The sequence below is a fragment of the Euphorbia lathyris genome, chromosome 1, assembly GCF_963576675.1.
Source record: "Euphorbia lathyris chromosome 1, ddEupLath1.1, whole genome shotgun sequence".
In the NCBI taxonomy this organism is placed as follows: domain Eukaryota; kingdom Viridiplantae; phylum Streptophyta; class Magnoliopsida; order Malpighiales; family Euphorbiaceae; genus Euphorbia; species Euphorbia lathyris.
Genome location: NC_088910.1, coordinates 23580246 through 23593004, shown reverse-complemented (window position 1 = coordinate 23593004; position 12759 = coordinate 23580246). Strand labels below are relative to the sequence as shown.

The window sequence follows — 12759 nt, the reverse complement described above, 5'->3', positions numbered from 1 at the left end:
CTTAATATCTCATAATTAATATACATTTTTATGATTTTGAGCATCAAAACTTATTTTTATTTACCTTCATTTTGAATTCGTAGCTAGCATAATCCAAATTCTTCGAGAATAAACATCTTATCAAGTGTATTAGACGCTTACAATCTCTTTGTCTAGAGAACTGGGGAAAAAAATAACTTCTTGATAATAATAATAATAATAATATAACATAATTTATAATTGAAATAAACTCCATTGTAAGTATAATATTTGAATACACCTTTAATATTTTATTCAATATGTCTCCAACTTCAATGAACAACTATTGTGTGAAACTTTATATCTATTTGTACAAAAATGCATAAAAATAAAAATTACAATCCATATCAGTTAGATAAACTCAAGATAAAAAAAATGAATGGATTTCAACAGGTTTCGAATTAGAACAATTAATTTAACTTCAATTAAAGCTAAAAATTGAGTTCATATAAAACCGAAAATCTAAATTTTAGTTAGAGTTAACAATCAAAACGATAACGTAACACCTAGCAACATATATTAAAAAAGAATGCAAATATACAAAATCTTTATTTTAGTCATTTTGAAAAAAAAATGACAAATAAAAAAAGAAAACATGGATAAGGTAGAGAGAGGTATGAAACCTGGGTAACGACATAAATGGAATTTCATCTCTAAAAGATGAAACTATAACAACTATTGTTTAATAAAAATAAAACAACACAATTGAGAACAAAAATAACTGCAACATATAGAAAAATTGGATAATTACCTTGAAAAACATAAGAATTTCTTGTAATTTGACACTTTTGTGTTTCCCGATTCTTGTTGTCCATGCATCTTCTATTTGTATCGGATTTCTTCAATTGGAGATATCATTTTGAAAAAAAAAGACAAATAAAAAAGAAAGGGTTAATTACAAATAACTACCCTGTGGTTTGGCCGATTTGCGATGTGGTACCTGTGGTATTTTTTTTTGCAAACACAACCCTATGGTTACAAAATTTTACATGTTTTTTTTACTTTGCTAAATTTGGCCGATAACGACTTCGAAATGAAAATTTTCAAGAATTAAACTTGTTTGGTATCATATTTACTATGGAACTATATTCTTAATTTTTCAAAATCATCATTTTTGGAGTTTTCTCTCTCTAAACAGTATCTTTCCCTCTCATAAAAAAACAACACCTAAATGACCTTAAACCTAAAAAATTGAAGAATTAAAGTTGCTTAAAATATCATTTAGCTCTTGAATTTTTTTATTTCGAAGTCGTTATCGGCCAAATTTGGTAAAGTAAAAAAAACATGTAAAATTTTGCAACCAAAAAAATACCACAGGTACCACATCACAAATCGGCCAAACCACAGGGTAGTTATTTATAATTAACCTAAAAAGAAAACATGGATAAGGTAGCGAGAGGTATAGAACCTGTGTAACGACATAAATGGATCTGAAAGATGAAACTATAACAACTATTGTTTAATAAAAAAAACACAATTGAGAACAAAATAACTACAACATATGAAAAACATTGAATAATTACCTTTAGAAATATAATACTATCTATCACGACCAATGAATATAATGGTGGAATACTATCTATCATGGTTTATATAGAAGTTTATTTGTGAATTTTGGATTTCTTTGTCTTTTTTCATCTTTCTGTAACTCTTACTTTCTTTTATTATTTTAACTAATGGGCTAGTAATTATTTAATATATTATAAATATAAATCTGTTATTTTTAATTAATTAAATCTTTTTAATTTTGATTTTTTTAATACGTTAAAAACTCATCAAAAATACCTCTAAAACACTTTTTTTTTTACAACCAAAGAAGCATATATTAAGAATCAAGAAGAAGCATATTACAAATAAAATCAGGGGTACAGAAAACCACTCACCCCAATGTAAAGGTAAAATACTACTTCTAGCTAACAAATGAGCAACAGAGTTTGTAGAACGACAGACAAATCGAATAGAGCAATTAAAAAGCCCGTTCAATGAAAAATGACAATCATTGGCTAAGACGTTAAAAGGAGATGAAACCTCTAACGGACGGGCCATAGACTGTACCACGATCAAAGAATCTGATTCAATGATTACATCCTTCCATCCGCGTTCTTTGATCCAACTGAGAGCTTCACGGACCGATAGCGCTTCAATGAACGATGCATCATGGTAATTCTGCAATATACCATTTTTAGCCGCAACAAATCGACCCAACTCATCCCAAACGATACACCCAAACCCAGCCACATTCTCGTTCGCAAATGACGCACCATCCACATTTAGCTAAAACACTTCTTCTTATTTCTCTCTGATTCCGCTGTTATATATAGTATAGATATTTATTGAATTTTATTAGTTAATCAATATATTTTTTAATTTGTATAAAATACTTTAAAATAACCTATATAATTGAATAGAGGCTTTAACATTTTAAAGCTTATACAGTATATTTTACATATATATACTTTATTTCTTTGTCATTAAATAATTGATCGACTGCATTTTAAATAAATAGAAATTGAAAGTATCATGACAACATTTTAAAAATTGATTTTACTATTCAAAACTTCTTAGATAAGTTTAGAGATAATTAAGCAATAGAGAGAAACACCGATTACTAAACGTCATACCCATTTGACATTCTACTGCTGGTCTTTGTAATGGAATATTAATAATCTCCATTGTCCTTTTCCATCTTTTTCTTCTCTTTTCCTTAATTCTCCATCAAGTAGAATACAACCTTCAACACGCACTCAAATGCAACCAAAATTGCCCCTTTTTCTATTCATCTTTCCGAAAGTAGGCCAACTCTTCCTAGTAACCACCATGGACTGACACTTCACATAAAGCAATCTTTTCTTCGGTTTCCTCAGCTTTCCCTCTTCTCGGATGTGACTCTGGCTGATCTTATCCTTCTCTATCAATTTCAATATTGATTCTATGGGGAGCGTTGATCTGATTGCGGAGCCGGGAGATTCAGATTATGATGCGGAGAATACTATATTCGTTGCGCTGGGGAAGAATGTGGAGAAGTCTAAAACAACGCTGTTATGGGCACTCCAGAGCTTTGCTGGGAAGAAGATTTGTTTGCTTCATGTTCATCAGCCTGCTAATGCTTTTTCATTGAGTTAGCTTCTTCTTCTTCTTCTTTTTATCAAGTACTTGTAATGTTGTTGTTTGATTGATTCATTCCGTGTTTGGTTGCTGAGAAACTGCGGGAAAAGAATGGAAAATTTTGGACTTCGAAAGCGATAACCGTGTTTTTTGTTTTGCTCTGATATTCGGGAATTAGTCAAATATATATTTCGAATTGGTTAAGCTCCATGTTTGTTTTGTTTTTTTGTTTTTCTGCTATTAGACAAATAATAATAGCATTTCTAATTTCTTTCCTTTTCTTCATATTATGATCTGATGTTGAATGAAATTAAATTATTTCAGAAATGTCAACCGTGGAATTCAATGCTTACAAAGATTCTATTATGTAGTGAATACGCTTCACTTTTTATCTCATTTTGTGGATTTTCTGTTCTGGATGCTTTTATGCGATTGCTGAAGTAGTTGTATTCTACACAGCTGACAAGAAATTTGCTCTGGGTAAACCGAAACAAGAGATGCTTGGGGCATTCCAGGAGCTTGAAAAGAAGAAGATGTTAGATGTTTTACATCAATACTGTCGCATTATTGCTCAAGAAGGGGTATGTGTTCTTTTGTTTTTTTATTTTTTGTTCAAATTAGGATGAAGATGCTTGGTACTTCCAATCTCAACTAAGAAGAAAGTACTTCCAATTACTGTACCTAAAGATAGTTATTCATTCAGACTCTGAATGTCCATCTTAACTCTAACATTATGCATATGATCAGACATTTGATTCATTTGTTGATTCAACTGTGAATTATTTTCATAGGTAGAGGCAGATAAAGTTTGGATTCAGATGGACAATGTTGAAAAGGGGATTGTTGAGATTATTGCTCAGTACAACATCAGATGGCTTGTCATGGGAGCAGCAGCAGATAAATACTATTCAAAGTGTGAATCTTAAATGCAGTAGCTAGTTGTTCAGTATCATCGCATGTTGGTTATTTTTAAGACATAGTTTAAAGTGCCTATGAGGAGTCTATATGTAGCATATTTTATTTGGTATTTGGAAGTCCCTAGTACTTCAAACTCTTAATTAAAAGTTATTTCCTACTGCAGGAAGTTGACGGGGCTGAAGTCCAAAAAAGCTGTATTTGTATGCCAACATGCTCCTATTTCCTGTCAAATCTGGTTTTCTTGCAAGGGTTGTCTCATCTATACAAGGTACATTTGACATTCTAAAAGTTTCTTTTGCTTGGTTGATTTTCGTATAACTAGAGGAAACATGTAGAGTTCAAAGACCTTTTTCTTGGATCAATTCGCTATCTCCTTCATACTATTCGTGGTCTGTCATTATTACTGGTGCTTCAATCTTAAGTAGTTCATGCATTTTCCAATAAAAGATTAAACTGAAGCTGCCACTGACTTATTCAGTCTAATATTACTTGGAATTTTGCATTTTCATCTGCTTTGTCCGTCATTCTCATCTGAATAGCATCAATGGGGCCTGAAGTGTACTAACCTTGCAATTCTAATGTCCATATGGAGTTTAGAGAAAAATGAATAACAGTTCTGCTCACGGTTCACATTCATGTTATAAGAAATGCCTAAAAGCATGATTTGGTTTTGAGTTGATATTTTGTTATGTCTAAAAGTATCTTCCCTGCCAGATTCTATTTCATTGTTCCAATTTTCCATCCATTTTACGCATCTATTCAATAAAACTATCATTGGTTTCTTATAAAAGGAACAAACGAAAACAGGGAAAGTAGAATTGACAAATCTGAGAAAGAGATGGCTCTTCCATTGCTGCTGCTGAATTCAGATTTAGAAACCCAGCGGTTGGAACAATTGAGACTGGGATCTTTTACACAAACCCATAGGTCTCTAGGTAGGTGTATTAACTGTCATGCCGGTTGCTTTTATGTTTAAATCTGTTTATTTTTCTCTTTCATATGGGGACTGCCAAAGAATTGTAATCTTAAAGGATTTGACTAACTGCCAGAGAAATGTACAGCTTCTGAGGAGGACGCTGATGACTTGGAAGGAATATCAGGAAGTTTGAATCTTCAATGTTTAGTACTTTCCAGCCATTCAAGAAATGCAGAACTTGCCACAGCTAAGTTGATTCGCCATGCGATAGAAGAGGTTTGAGAAAATTTGCTGTTTTTGCCTTATATGTCAAAGGTCCCAAGTCCAATTTTTATTGTTTACCATTCATCTTTTTGTGGTCTATAGAAGATTTGGGTACAATGGGCCATTTTATAACACATTCCTGTTTGTATGAAGAAGAAATAAAAGAGGAACTCTTTTAGTATCATGTAGAGATTTAGAAAACAATGATCTGCAAGAGTGTCAGGAGAAAAGTCCCACATTCCTTTTTCTCAGGAATATATTATAATCTACACTAGTCTCCATAGTCATTGTCATGGAACCGTTTGAACTAAAAGTTTAAGCTGATAGTTAAAAGCCCAATTCATATTAATATCTGGCACACCCTCGAACGCCACAACACAGGCCTATATTACCATGTCCTGAAATTTAATCAACGAATGGGGTTGACAGGAATTGAACCCTTGATCAAAAAGGCTCTGGTACCATGTCATGGAACCGTTTCAACTAAAAGTTTAAGGTGATAGTTAAAGCCCAATTCATATTAATATCTGACAGTCCTAAAGGAAATTAAGGCCATTGGTAGAAGTGATTCCTGCTTAAACCACATAATGATATTAATAAAATATGGCTTCTGCAGGAAGAAAAAGTTGAAGAAAATAATTTTGAAAGAACTACTTGTCAACTGGAACGAGCAATTCTAAATGTTAAAGACTCCAAGAAAAAAGCCAGTGAGGAGGCAGTAATGCGCTGGAAAGAGGAAGATGATGCTATGGAGGCCAAATGCAAGGCAAGTACTTTATAAGTCCCTTTCTTCTTCTTTTTTCTGTCATTTCTATTGGGAGATAGAGGTCATTGTGATCTGAAATTATTGTCTTAAAGTTCCTTAGACTGCTGCCCAAGGAAATGATAATAACCCTGGATATAACAAAAATTTAGTCTGGCATACCTTTTACTCATAATGCATCCTTCTCGATTACACAGACAAATCTTTCTGTATCTATTTCAATTTATTTGTACCTTGAGGCTTTCTACTTGAACCAGATGTTCAACCTGTCTGGAATTTTGGACAACTGGCACAGAATTTCTTTAGAATCACATAGATAGTTCTAAGAACATGAGGAAACTCACACATTGAGAAAAACTAAAATCAGTCATGATTATCATCAACGTAATAAGATATTTGCTCGAGGTAGAGTTAAGGGCACAAAATGATTGTGGTGGACTATTTTATTGGTATTAAGGTGAGGTTCAGTTCACTGCAGGATAACCTGTACTCACCAACGATAACCACTAAAACAGAATAAAAGAGAACCTCTGCGGTTCTGCATTGTAACAAACCATGTAATACACTAGGAATACATGGGATACCATGTAGATTAAGAGACTGCATTGATATATTTTACGTAAGAGCAATACACATATATATACAAGGTTCACCTTCAATCAAGGAGACATTGTAGGCCCACAGCAGCCTATAACAGTCCTATAGCAGCCTAAGCATGCTTTAGCTGACATAGGCATGCTTACATTTATTACATTGAATTATTATGTAACATGCATGTAGTTGTTGTATTCTTTTGCTCTGTAATTTATGTTTCAGTCTTCATTTTCCCTTGATATCGAATAAGTGGATGATCAACCTACCACCACCATTAACATTAGTACATCAAGCAACATTGAATTATTACATTTATTACATTGAATTATTATGTAACATGCATGTAGTTGTTGTATTCTTTTGCTCTGTAATTTATGTTTCAGTCTTCATTTTCCCTTGATATCGAATAAGTGGATGATCAACCTACCACCACCATTAACATTAGTACATCAAGCAACATGTACTATTTTAACCAAACTTGACTTTAATCAAGTGAAAAGAATGTCTCTTGGCATTGGTTTATGGAACACTTGTTTATATCATTCAGTCAACTTCATTTTCATTGTTAACCTTTCGGCTATCTAATTCTCTTACAGGCAAAGGCATTAGAAAACTTGTGTGTTAAGGAGATGAGCCTAAGAAAAGAGATGGAGGAAGAATTGACTAGAAAAAAGCAAGAAGTAGAAAGGACAAAGAATCAACGAGATGAATTAACGAAAGAACTGCAGACTGTCCAGGATCAGATGTCTGTACTTGAGAGTCAACTTACAGAATCCAATTGCACAGTGAAAGATCTGGAAGACAAAATCATTTCTGCTGTAGAGCTCTTAATAAGTTTCAGGGCAAAAAGAGATGGAGCACGGACAGAATATGAAAAATCAATAACAGAAGTTAACAGGCTAAGGAAATTGGAAAAGATGGAACCTGTGAGATTTTGCTGGTCTGAAATCCTTGAATTCTCTTTCATGGAGATCAATCAGGCAACTCGAGAATTTGAACCGTCCTGGAAGATTGGAGAAGGCAGATACGGAAGTGTCTACAAAGGGGTCCTTCGACATGCACATGTTGCTATCAAGATGTTACCTTCTTACAGCTCTCAAAGCCAAATTCATTTTCAAAACGGGGTAAACCATATCTGCCCTTCTTTGTACTACTTCTTAATCATATCATTATTCTACTCAAATTCTAAGCAATGATTATAGTGGTACATAGTTTTATCATGACTGTGAAATCAAGAATGAAGCTTGTGATGGAAATAAATGAACCTAATCAGAGTTTTTTTGCTCACTCAAAAGTTTGGAAGGAATGATAATGGCATTGGGATGATTATGGTGTTCTTGAGGTGTTGCATCCTCCTGTATGCCAGTACAGGCCTCTACTATAGTCTTGATTGCGCTCTCAGGTTCTTGTGTTCTACGTGAAATGGGTGTATTTGTTAAAACACTATTCATTACTTAAGTTTTGACTAGAATGAAAGCTGTTGAAATTAAGAGGCTTAGTTAAAAGAATTTATTAAGGTGGTATCTAATGTCCTAACAGGTCAAGGCTTTACTACTCATGCATTTTGTGAGAACTGTGCAAATTATATGCATGTGTGTGATAAAGTTTCGAGTCGAATGTTGAATTTTGTAAATTCAGATAACAAGGACTGTTTATGTTGGTTGAATTTCAGGTAGAGGTTTTGAGTAGGGTACGGCATCCACACTTGGTAACATTAATTGGAACTTGCCCCGAGTCAAGGTCACTCGTCTACGAGTATGTCAGAAATGGAAGCCTTGAAGATTGCCTTGCCTGCAAAAATAAGGAACCTCCACTCTCATGGCAAACTCGGTTACGCATTGCTACTGAGATATGCTCGGCTCTTATATTCCTTCACTCCAAGAATCCTTGTATGATACATGGAAATCTAAAACCATCAAAAGTACTTCTCGATGCCAACTACATCAGCAAACTCAATGACTTTGGCATCTCTTGTTTGATTCCCCAAAGTGAAAAAACCCGAAACACCAATAACTCTAACCTGGACTTTTTGTATACTGATCCAGAATACATTAAGACAGGCATACTCAGACCACAGTCAGATATTTACTCATTCGGGATGATACTGTTACAACTCTTAACTGCAAGACCAGTTTCCGGATTGGTGGAAGATGTGAAATGTGCGTTACAAAAAGAGAACTTGGAAGCATTACTGGATTGCTATTGCTCTTCTGGGGAATGTCTAGTTGAACAAGCCAGATTACTAGCAAACTTGGCATTAAGGTGCTGCGAAAGTAGTCCGCTGCAAAGGCCAGACCTTGTGTCAGAAATCTGGAACGTCCTCGAGCCGTTGAGGACATCATGTGTTGATTCAGCATCATGCTTCATTTCCAACTCCAAGGAGCTGCAACCGATTCCATCCCATTTCGTATGTCCCATTTTTCAGGTAACATAAATCTGAAACCGCCTTCAAGTTACAACTAAAACTTGATCTTTATAATATCTGTGTTTCTTATAGCTACTGTATTTGGATCATTTGCAGGAAGTGATGAAAGATCCACAAATTGCAGCAGATGGTTTCACATACGATGCAGAAGCTATTGGAGGATGGCTGAAAAGTGGGCGCAAGACTTCCCCGATGACAAATCTGAAACTTGAACACTGTAATCTTCTCCCTAATCATGCCCTTTATCAAGCAATACAAGAGTGGGAGCAACGTTGCTGAGCTCATAGTTAATAGTGTACAGATGCTAATCACATATACATAAACATAACCAAAATGAACAAGAACAGGAAGACACTTGCTGTAAAGTACAGAACAATAGAGAATCTAAAAGCTGCTCATAGTTGATAATTGGCTAAAGTCATCATCAGTAAATTTTGATTTCCTTTTCTTCAGAATTACATCAAGATCCATAATTCATTATTGAAATAATTTTAAGTCCATGCTCACCAAAAAAAGATACTGTAGTTAAAAGAGTATTACATGGAACATATAAAAAAACTGCAGTTTGAAATTGTATTTTTAATAATTTGAAATGAAAGTTTTACAGTTTTTATTTATATATTTAAAAACTGCATTCAAACTTTTAAAATTACAATTTAAATAGAGATAAAATGAATGGTAATTTTTTATTTTAGTTTTATGTTAACAGCTGAATTGTATCTTACATGCGAAATTAAAATGTTTCAGTCTCCTTTATTTATTTGAATTTATGAACTGAGTAATCATAAATATAGAAAAAATAAAAATACTTAGGAAAATAGTATCAAAACCAACACAAATCTCCAAAATCAAATGCGTTCCTCAAAAAATAATAGTAATAAAAAAATATAATTTCTCTCAACAAAATTCTTCAAATAAGTAATTTTTTTCCTGAAAAAGACCAATCAATTATTTTCTCACAAATCTGTCTGTCTCCCACTAAAAAAAGTTGCAGCAACAAGATTTTTCTCCTTTTCAAAATACAGCGAGAACCAATTTCTCACTCTTCAAAAGAGAAACATAAAAGTTGTACGATGGTTTGGTCAATTCAGGTCTATTTTGATGGGAGATCAGAAGTTTTTATTATTATACAAAGAAAAATTTATAAAACCTCACAAATCTAAGAATTTCTTTTCTCAAATTCTCAATTTTTCTTTACTGATATTTAAATGGAACACTACATGTTATTTATAGGTTCCTTGGAGTATTAATGGAAACACAAAACTCATTTGTGTGTTCAACTATTTGAAAATACATGTTTGACCAAAGTAATATGATTTCCGTCATTATTCAAAACTCAAGTTTTCTCATACTATTAAAAAAAACAAAATTTTTACACGTGACTAATTAATAATTATGAATTAATAGTTACCAGTAACAATCTCATCTTTAACTATTAATTCTAGATTAATCATTATTTTCTGTTCTCCTTAGAGTCACAAGTATCATGCTCCAAGTCCTACCAAGCCGTTACACAACTTGAACTTGATAGATTGAACATGTTTAGTGAACTTCTTAGCTAGATTATAAGAAGTATGATTTTTTTTCACCAAAATTTGCCACTCATTTCCAACTTTCCGAACAAAATGATACCGTATGTCAATATGTTTTGTTCTTTCATGAAACCTTTGATGTTTTGTCAAATATGTAGCATTTTCGCTATCACAATTAACATACACAACCTATTACTTTGTTGCAAGTTCAGCTAGATTTTTTTTTCCAGCTCATAGTTGTATTGCTAAGGGTAAAGATATAATCCGTCAATGATTTTGTTGACAACACAATTGTAGGTTGCAGAAAAGCCTTCCAACTGATAGTTGTATTGCTAAGGGTAAAGATATAATCCGTCAATGATCTCATTTTATGCAAATCTCATGCATAATCATAATCGCAATATCCAACCAAACTACTAAAAGATCTATCAAGGCAATAATGGGAAATTCTGCACAAGTACTTCAGGACACGACATATACCGGTTAAGCACACTACCAGATCAAGACGAGTACACACCATGCAATACATTGTGTTACGGATCATGTTACACTAGGGGCCGCATGCAATGTACTTCTCATCTTCTTCAAATTGTAGTGGCATCGTAGCAGAAAGTTTGAAATGAGCTACCAATGAAGTAGATACCACTTTTGCATATCTTATGCCAAACCTCTTAAGAAATTTCTCAATATATATAATTTTTTGGCTCAGGTATACCAACTTCTCTATCCCTAACATTCTCCATTCATATCATCAACATACAATAACAAATAGATGAAAGAATCTACAGCCTTACTTAAATAAACATAATTATTATAAGATGATCTTGAATAACTACTTTAGCCCATACATATATTTCTTTAATAAATATATATGACATTTCTTTCCTTCAAACTCAAACCCTTTAGGTTGCTATAGATAGATCTGCTCCTCCAACTTTCCATGTAGCAAATGTGCCATAAGCCTTGAGAATGTAAATGAGTTTGAATATATGGAATTGTGTACCTTCTTGGCGTGTGTTTGAGGTCCAAGGCCACCATATCAACCATATTTCATTTCGATAAAGAGATTCAATTTCGTTTTCCACAGCCACCAAACCGGTAGCTCTATTTTAAGAATGGTTGAACCGTGACCCGTCTGAACCGGTCGTGGTTAATCGGGTTGGTCGGATTACACTTTATACTCAATAAAAAAAATTGCTTTTTCAAAGATTCGAACATAGAACCTTTGAATAAGAAATGACTGCTTAACCACTAGGCCACTTATTAACTTGTGTATAATCTTAACAATATAGATATATATATAATCATTATAGATATATATAATCATTATAAAACGTAAATATTTGAAATATTTTTTTATATATATTTCTATAAATATTATACAAACATTATTTTATCATTTCAATACTCATAATATTTTATTAATATTTAAATATTTCATAAAATAAAATTTAAAACTCTAAAAAAATTGTATAATAACTATTTTATTATACTTATATGTTATGTTAATAATAATACTAATTATTTAGTTTTAAAAAATATATAATTTATATTTTTTAGTCTTTTTATAAATTGAATTTTTATTATATTTTTAATTCATGATTGGATTTATAAATTTAATATTTTTAATTTTATTACATAATTTTTATAAGTTAAAATATGGATAAAATATTATTTTCACATAATTTTTTTAATACCGGTTGAACCTCGGTTGAACCCCGATTGAACCTCTAACCCTTGACCCTTTGTCTTTTCCGGTTCTTTGACCGGTCCGGTTTTGATAACCATGATTTTAAGCACTTGGATCACCATTTGTTTCCATTATTATATATTTCAAATGATTAATATTAGGATAAACAAGTTATTAGTTTATTAAAAGCTGATGGAATAATGAATGTGGTATTTGAGTTTGATGCTACACAAGTGATTGATGCAATAAATTCTAGTTCTGTTGATGATTCTGAATTTGGGGATAAAATTGTTCAAATACGATCGATCCTAATATCAAATGACTCTTACTCAGTCAAATGGATACGGCGGCAAGCGAATGGGATGACACATGTGTTAGCACAGTCTTCCTGTTTATCCACTTGACATTCTTTTTTTAATTTATTACCGAGTTCTGTTTCTGATTTATTGTTACAATTTTGCCAAAATTTGGCTCATTAATGCATTGTCTGTTTAATTAAAAAAAAATCATTTCATATATATTATATATATATAT

The 12759-nt window shown here is 32.6% G+C and overlaps 1 protein-coding gene across 3 annotated transcripts; it reads left to right on the top strand.

The window, feature by feature from the left end:
• The first annotated feature begins 2612 nt into the window (after window positions 1–2612).
• LOC136225249 (U-box domain-containing protein 32) lies at window positions 2613–9449 on the top strand. 3 transcript variants are annotated; one of them, XM_066013418.1, is made up of 10 exons: window positions 2613–3136; window positions 3583–3704; window positions 3915–4036; window positions 4205–4309; window positions 4849–4976; window positions 5091–5233; window positions 5838–5987; window positions 7175–7702; window positions 8251–9003; window positions 9100–9449. In XM_066013418.1, the coding sequence occupies exons 1-10, from the start codon at window positions 2950–2952 to the stop codon at window positions 9280–9282; spliced, it is 2421 nt and encodes an 806-aa protein (XP_065869490.1). In that variant the 5' UTR covers window positions 2613–2949; the 3' UTR covers window positions 9283–9449. The 3 variants fall into 3 exon arrangements, with proteins under 3 accessions (XP_065869490.1, XP_065869491.1, XP_065869492.1); XM_066013419.1 differs by having other exon boundaries at window positions 2614–3136; window positions 5103–5233; XM_066013420.1 differs by lacking the exons at window positions 2613–3136; window positions 3583–3704 and having other exon boundaries at window positions 4833–4976.
• Window positions 9450–12759: the final 3310 nt, after the last annotated feature.

Bases quoted from the DNA above. Each gene is read 5' to 3' on its own strand.
- LOC136225249 (XM_066013418.1), top strand. From the start codon at position 2,950: ATGGGGAGCGTTGATCTGATTGCGGAGCCGGGAGATTCAGATTATGAT. The intron at 4,310-4,848 runs GTACATTTGACA...AAACGAAAACAG, and splicing joins GGTTGTCTCATCTATACAAG to GGAAAGTAGAATTGACAAAT. The intron at 5,988-7,174 runs GCAAGTACTTTA...ATTCTCTTACAG, and splicing joins CTATGGAGGCCAAATGCAAG to GCAAAGGCATTAGAAAACTT.